Source organism: Etheostoma cragini, chromosome 12, assembly GCF_013103735.1.
Source record: "Etheostoma cragini isolate CJK2018 chromosome 12, CSU_Ecrag_1.0, whole genome shotgun sequence".
NCBI classification, from domain to species: Eukaryota; Metazoa; Chordata; class Actinopteri; order Perciformes; family Percidae; genus Etheostoma; species Etheostoma cragini.
In genome coordinates, this window is record NC_048418.1 from 9,564,114 (window position 1) to 9,571,954 (window position 7,841).

Sequence of the window (7,841 nt, forward strand, 5' to 3'; positions counted from 1 at the left end):
TCTTGCCATACTAAGCGCATGGCATGTGTTTCTATCTTAGGTAACATTTGTTGGTATGACTACTTAACATTTTATTGTATGCTTTTTGATTCCATTTCTGTTCACAATTCCACATACATGCATGAGAAGCATATGGGCACGCAAAACCTTTTTGTAATTACACTTCCTTTACAGTTGGAACTGTAATGTACTGCATTGGGAAAGGATGTGAGCTCTTTATGCAGTTGTCCATTCTACAGAAATCATCAAAACATACATCCTATTGATATTAAATATATGAGAAAGACTGACACAAAAGGCTGGGTCATAGTTTTTTGGGACTTGTTTCCAAATATGAAAGCAAAACTTTGCTCATAAGGACTTAATGTCTGTGAAGTTGGATTTACCCTACCCAGATCTCACTTAAGTAATTAGTAACATAGTAACGTTAACACTAATAAACCTTTCTGTAGTTTTCAATGCTTATAAATGAAAACCTCTTGTGCACCTTATACAATGTGTGGACATTTTATTTTTACTATTTAGACAGATTTACTTTATTATGATAAGGCTCCTAAACATATTTGGCATAAAAAAATGTTTTGGAAAATTAAAGTTGTCTCATCTTAATGGAAAAACCGTAAAGGAAATAATATGCCTGTAGAGTGGTATTGACAGTAGGTCGGTTAACCTAAACCAGGAAATGAAGAGTTAATGTCTGGCTGACAAAGCACACCCGCTTTGAAGGACCTGTCCAGGACACAGACTTTGTGATCCAGGATGCTCATACAAAAGACAGCCTAGCTCTCCTCTGGCTGTAGTGACACTATCAATGACCATGTTCTGCTCATACTCGCTTCAGTTTGTCTATTAACTCAAAAAATATACACTCACCTTTCCCGCTGGCTGCTTCGACAACATCATGAAAGTACGTCAAAGACAACAAAACCTGCAAAGATGAAAATAAAACGAAGTTCACTAGAGACGTTTGCATTTTGAATGGCCTTTTTTCTTACAACTACGGCTAGAAGCTGATGGCAGTGACTGATCGTGAACCAGCGACCCGGACGTTCAACCGTTACATTTCAAAATAAAAGTCTGTCTAATAAAGTTTTAAATTGTTGTGTGTGGGCGTGTGCGCGCGCGTCCTTGTGTGTGAGTTGCTTCTTCTCATCCAATTGGTCAGCAGTGACTCATTTGCCATGCTCACATGACGTCACATCCACACAACCGCGTGCTCCTGCCAGGCTCCTGCCTGCGGCATCAAACTGGTCAAGTTAGACAAGGAAATGTCAGAAAAGACCAGAAATCAGTGCGAAAAACAAAGTTTAAAAGCCACAAACTATTTAAAAATAAATAAATCCAGGGATTCCTAGTATTGAATCTCACACAGATATATTGCAATTTAAATACCCCACCTTTAGCATGAATATGTTCTCTACATAAATCAAAGATGTACTGTTGCGTGAGTCACGTTGATTTTATTGTGAAAATATTAATAGGAAGTATCTTATATTGCTGCTGTCTTGACGCGGGTTCATGCCGCACTGCTTCAGCCTCATTAAAGTAGCGTGAACAGTTCATCGGGCTGTCAGTTAATTCCCTTAAACAGGTAAAACCAAACACTTAATTTTGTGGCTAACATTTTAGCCGCTCTGTTTTATCATTTGATTTGAAGCAGATGTTAGCTAGTTGCCTTGCCAAAAACCGAAAGCAAGTTCGTTTATCTTGTTTAGCCACTATGCTAGCATAAGCTAAATTAGCATTCTAGCTAGTTAGCAACCAAACTAGCTAGCTACAGTTACGTTATACTTGATGTCATTTAGAAAATTAACTCCAGATACTTTCCTTTGTTCTATTCAATGTATGTCGGTTATTGCCGGGAGTTAGTATGTGTTCATTATAACTGTCAGCCGGTCTGGCTCAATTTTGTCAATGTGTGGAAATGAGGATTTTTGTAGCCCTGATTGCCTAACTCATGCTGTGCCCATTGCACTTCCAACAACTAACGTTAGCTAATCGCATGTGTTCCCTTAAAGTGCCTGTTGTTTTCTGAACTGTGCAAAACTATATGCTATTGTAGTTATTACCGCAACTGTATTTGTCAATTGCTCTTATTGGAACGGCATTGGAATAACCTAATGTTAAAGGTGTTTTTTTTTCACAAACAGGTCACAATGAATCAAGAAAAGCTGGCCAAACTCCAGGCACAAGTGCGGATAGGTGGAAAGGTACAGTTCACTAGTGTTTATTGGACATACTATTACATCTCGTGTACTGTGACAAAACCCAAGTATTTAAATCTAAAACAGGGCTATCAGATTTCTGTTGACTCAGTTGTTGCTCATTTTAAGGAGTGTGGTGGCATTCAGCACCTGCCATGTCTTTCCTCCTGACTTCAGCATTCCCTTTGTGGGCCCATCCGTGGCCTCTTTGACTTTATTTAAAAGAATTGTGTGATCTTCAGCCACGCACTAGGTGGCGTTATTTGTTATTTTTGCTGTGACAGAGGCCTTGTGCCCTTTTCCAGATTTCATTATTTTGCCATTTTGTTCGCACAACGAACATTTTGCCATAGGTAACAAGAAGATCCCACACCCTGTCGGCCACTTGTACTCACAAAGAGAGCCATGTTAATGAATTATTTATTCTGTGATCCTGGGTCACTACTTAAATTAACACTGCATTAGCAACAGCTTGTTGAAGTCAAATTCCGGGCTTTAACTAGTAATTGATTTCTAATCTTGTGTTTGGAAATTGTTTCACCACAGTGGTTTTCTAGAAATAAGTAAACAATGTGCCCAAGATATAATGGAAAATGTTCCCATATATAGATTAAAATTGCCTGTAGTAGTGCTGGGCCATATGGACAATATCAAATATCACAATATTTACACAATGAGATTTTTGATAAATGTGTATCAGTAATGTGAACATAATGACTAAGTGGGTAAAGGCAAATAATAAAACAGTTACAACACTCTGGTAAGTTTAGAAAATGACATAACTTTACTGTAATGCAGCCTTTAAAACCAGGAAAATTACACGTATGCCACATTAAGATATCCAAAATCTAAGATAATATCTAGTCTCATATAATATCCAATTTATTATTGATATATTGCCCAGCTCTAGTCTGAAGTGACTCAGTTGTAAACTGTATTTGATGTTTTAGTAAATTCAGTTGTCTAAACCTTTTTTTTTTTTTTTTGGCCTCCACGCCTGTTCTTTTCTCAGGGAACGGCCCGCAGGAAGAAAAAGGTTGTTCACAAAACGGCATCAGCGGATGACAAAAAACTTCAGGGCTCACTGAAGAAACTGGCAGTGAACAACATTGCAGGGATAGAAGAGGTGAGCTATCAAAGGAAAACTGTCAGCATTCTTCTATAGCTGGACTTTTTATTTTATTTTATCTGAGACTCCTGATAAGAGACGATGAAAGATAGAAAGAGCCTAACCAAAGCTTCCAATCATGTCATCTAACTTAGTTTCGGAGTACTCTTATCCAACTGGCTCCCACGAGGTGTTTGAGATAAATCTAAGCACAAAAAAAGATGCAACTTGAGAAAAAGACATTAACCTGATTGTTGACTTTTGTGCTGTTGGAATTGTTGCACAGCTGTGTTTCCCATCTGATGGGAATGACGACGTTTTAAATAACAGTTACTTTTTTTCATTAACGAGTAATCTAATTGATTACTCTTACATCTTGATAACGTTGTTACCGTTACTGCCGGAAAATTACTATAGTTAATATAATTGAAGCTGTTATTTTTTGTAAAAATCCGTATAAAAGCTATAGGTAAGTATGACTTTACATCGTAAATCTGGCAATAACCGGTAGCCTCGTTTAGGGTGTCATCAATATGTAGTTATCATGTTAACACCGGATATTGAGTATTCATTGTAAGACAAAGGCTATTCAGTGCAGAAGTTACATGTTTTTGTAAGTTTGGTTGGTGGGCCGTGCGCGACACAAGCGCATAAATGCTGACAATTGGCTGAGGTTAAGTCAAATTTCATGGAAAGCCAGAGGTAGAGTTGGGCGGGTGTTCGAAAGCACGCATAGTCGGACACACAACAAACAACACAAGCAAGTCAGTCAACGACAGACAGGTATGGCGTTATGAAATCAAGGAGAGGGGGAACTTTTCCTGCTGAAGATATCCCACCTTGGTCAGAAATAATAGGGGAGACTCTCTCACTATGACTCTAGAGTGGCCACTAGCTCCGAAGCTAATTCCTGTCACTCTCTCACTTCTCCCTCGCTTTATCACTCACTCACTCACACACACACACACACACACGCCAGCTCAGCGCAAACACCAACGCACAAGTATAAACATCAGGTCACATATTTATTTATTTTTGCAATAGTGCTTAATAAGCATTATTTAATTTTGCCCTGTTGAGGGACAATACATATCAAAAGTTCCAAAACATCTATTGTGTTATTTGTATCAATCCATTCGGCGTACATGGCATTTAATTGGAGGCTAGTCTCACTTTGTCCCACAACATTAAAATAGTTTGGATGTGTATAAATGGTTTCTGTTAAAGTATTTTAAGTGTCCATTTCATTTTGATTTACCATAAATAATTGAACATGCACATCTAAGTTCCCATTAAAGAGGGGTGGATTCACATTTGAGCATTTAAGTTTCCTAGAAAGTAACGCATTAGTTACTTTCTAAAGTAACTAGTTACTTTTTTATTTTTGTAACTGAGTATCTAATTTAGTCACATTTTGGAAGAAGTTACTGTAACTAATTACTTTTTTAAAGTAACTTGCCCAACACTGCAATTTGACCCTTTTTTTTTTAGTTGATAATTTATCATGTCATTTGTCATATGTACCTCTGACATAATACCTTGACGATGCGGAATCTTATGTCAGGTTTTACTGGCTCTGTGTCTGACTTGTGTGGTTTCTGTTTCCTCAGGTGAATATGATAAAAGATGATGGGACAGTGATCCACTTCAACAACCCCAAAGTGCAGGCATCTCTGTCTGCCAACACCTTCGCCATCACAGGCCACGCTGAGACCAAGCAGTTGACAGAGATGCTGCCAGGCATCCTGAGCCAGCTGGGAGCAGACAGCCTCAGCAGCCTGCGCAAGCTGGCCGAGCAGTTCCCACGGCAATGTGAGTGTGTGTGTGTGTTTGTGTGTGTGTGCGCGCACACACACACACAAACACAGGCTAAAATGCTAATTGAAAATGTTCTTTGTGGTCGTGTAATATCTGGGAAATTCTTAAAATCTTTGTGGTTTTTAGAGGTGTACAACAAAGGCATCTGTTTTGATTGATACTCAGATATAATGGTGGGTGCTGTGGTGAGAAAAGTGACCAGAGGTCTTCCTTTTGGCAAACTTCTGACCAAATTAATGACACAGACGTTAAAGGTGCCCTACCACACGTATTTCATTACTTTGTGGTAATGTTTGAAGTTCTACCATGGACTGTGTAACATTTTTTTTTTGTGGAAAAAATGCCTTGGTTACCTTGTTTCAAGCCATCCTAGCGTGGTATAGAAAGCCTGCAGGGGGAATCGGCACGATTTGTGCCAGTTCTCATTAATATTCAACAAGCTAAGCTGCTTGACTCCGATTGGCTAACAGCTAGCCAATGAGAGCCTGGCTATCAGTATCGTTTAATTAGCGTATCTGGGTGAGCTCATCAATAGTAATAAGCTCAGACAACAGGACATCAGACAATGGGACAAAAAACCTGCCATAGATAATTGACCATTTACAGAGTGATTGTTATTAAAAGTTCAGATAGCCAACTCTGGCTGAGCATCTCAATGATTCAGTTTAAATCAGTTGACCTTAGTATCTTTTATATAAAACTAGGAGCAGCTTTTCCAGATGGCAACACAACTAATCGGGATATAGTATTTTTTTCCCTGTTGTTTTGGGATTGTAGATGTTGTAATTTAGATTTTTGCCAAGCATTTCACATGTTGAACCACAACTTTTTTTAATTTATTTTTTTTGCAAAAGGGTCCACTTCAGCGCTCAGATTTTCTCCGAAATTTTTAGCAAAACAAGACGGAGCAACATTTTCAGACGATGTGACTTTTAGGGGTCAGAAATGCTTTCACAACACAAATGTTCAAAGCTATGCCAATTCTTTACAATAGGATTTTGGTTAAAACGCTGGGATACGCACACTTGTTAACATAAACCTGCAGTAATTATCACGTAATTTACCGATGCCAATTTTCAGCTGAACTTTTGATTCACTGATGTTTTTTTCTTCATATATTTTGCAGCAATGGACATGAAAGCAGTCAAGGAGGAAATTGCAGAGGAGGAGGATGACGATGTACCAGGTATACATGCAGATCATTGTTTTAATTTACTCAGGGTGCTTAGAAACCAAAGTGTTTGTCATTCTTTTCAGGCTTATGTCAAAACGGTGCTCCTTCTTTTAAACATCACCTTTTGTAGATTATGTTGGTTGGGTTGTTACATTTCATCAGCCAAGGAAATAAGGAATTACATTTAACATCCTTGTTTTCAAATAGTTTTAGATCAGCAGTTCAGTTAACAAGAAGATTAAATCCTTCACTGTCCTTTCACAACTTGTTAGTGTTACAAAATCCTGATGCACTTTGTTGTTTTCCATCTTACAGATCTTGTGGAGAACTTTGATGAAGCCTCAAAGGATGAAGCAAACTGATGAACCCTTTTGTTTTCCTCCTTCAGCCGTTTAATTTTTTTACCTCTTACGGACTCACAGAGAGCATTTCCTCTTGTGGGAAACGGTTGTTAAAGGTGCGAGTCATCATCTCCGGAGATGTGAACCACTTTAGTTTAGCCTCCCACAACAGTACAGCAGCAACAACAGCAACAACATGCAGATACAGTAGGTTTTGATTTCAGTAGGCTGTGACATTGCGGACACGCCAACAAACGAGGATCGGTACGAGACTCGGCACCAAAAGGACTACTACTTTAGAAATAAACTTTCTACATGGTTAAACGTGGCTAGTATTTAAGAGATTGTTTATTAAATTACAATTAAAGTGAATGGAGAATTCATTTTACATTATAGAAGTGATTATGAGTTTAATAAAACATTTTTGGGCTATTGATGCATCTCGTTTTTACTTCTGAGATTGGTTTTGGTCAAAAGAACACTTGTCTGTTAAATGACAGCCAACGGGGGAACAAAACGTCATTGTTATGTAGCTATAGCTACAAGGATTTGCACTAGTGCTGAATTAATTCAAATGGAAGAACGTCAATCAACAGTGGTGGAAGAAGTAGTCAGTTTTAGGAGCAGTAGAACATTATAAACTACATGTAAGCATAACTTCTCAATTACAAGTAAAAATACGGCATTTCAAATTTGCAAATAAATGGTACTTCAAGAGAAAGTGTGTGTGTGTATACAAGAATTATCTACGATTGTGAATCAGTATTTGGATGTAGCTGGTCAAAAGGGGGCTGCTTTAAACCACTACAATATGCTTTTAAGTATCATATACTGGTGGGTAGTTTAATATACAGCCATATCTAAAAGTTCATAGACTGATAAAGTAGCTGTCCAAAAAATTGTGGAGTGGAAATTACAAAATGGAAATACTCTGAAGTACATTTAATTGAAGTACAGTACGTGAATTTGGGTAATTTTCATTTATCATTTTACCTCACAAAGGAGATTGATTTTTTTTTTTTAATATTTTTATTAAATTGTTGGTCACATAAAATAAGTTTTTATGACCTTGTGTTCTGGTAACATTTCTTACAAATTTATTATGAATGAAATGATAATAACTGTTAGTATTTGCCTTAATATTCATCTCCAATTTAAAACGAACGATTGGGTGCAAATGGGGGGGGGGGGGGGGG

The 7,841-nt window shown here is 37.8% G+C and overlaps 3 protein-coding genes across 4 annotated transcripts in view; 2 read left to right on the forward strand and 1 right to left on the reverse strand.

Annotated features, from left to right (window-relative positions):
- The window catches only part of txndc12 (thioredoxin domain containing 12 (endoplasmic reticulum)), a 6,831-nt gene extending 5,723 nt beyond the window's left edge, over nucleotides 1–1,108 (reverse strand). The window contains exon 1 of the mRNA XM_034888119.1: nucleotides 874–1,108. Coding sequence (XP_034744010.1) covers nucleotides 874–973 — 100 coding nt within the window. The 5' untranslated portion in view covers nucleotides 974–1,108. The remainder of the gene's footprint in view (nucleotides 1–873) is intronic.
- Nucleotides 1–7,841, forward strand: part of gipc2 (GIPC PDZ domain containing family, member 2) — a 38,380-nt gene that overhangs the window by 23,153 nt on the left and 7,386 nt on the right. Inside the window, exon 7 of one of the 2 annotated variants that reach the window (XM_034888114.1) lies at nucleotides 4,266–4,289. The exons of the other annotated variant lie outside the window; for it this stretch is intronic. The gene's annotated coding sequence lies outside the window, so the exon portion shown is untranslated. Of the gene's footprint in view, nucleotides 1–4,265; nucleotides 4,290–7,841 lie in introns of those variants that run through there. 2 annotated transcript variants of the gene reach the window in all.
- LOC117954364 (transcription factor BTF3 homolog 4-like) lies at nucleotides 1,469–7,079 on the forward strand. The gene is made up of 6 exons (XM_034888120.1): nucleotides 1,469–1,591; nucleotides 2,151–2,210; nucleotides 3,217–3,330; nucleotides 4,923–5,124; nucleotides 6,257–6,316; nucleotides 6,620–7,079. Exons 2-6 carry the CDS (start codon nucleotides 2,157–2,159, stop codon nucleotides 6,664–6,666), a joined length of 477 nt encoding a protein of 158 aa, XP_034744011.1. The 5' UTR covers nucleotides 1,469–1,591; nucleotides 2,151–2,156; the 3' UTR covers nucleotides 6,667–7,079.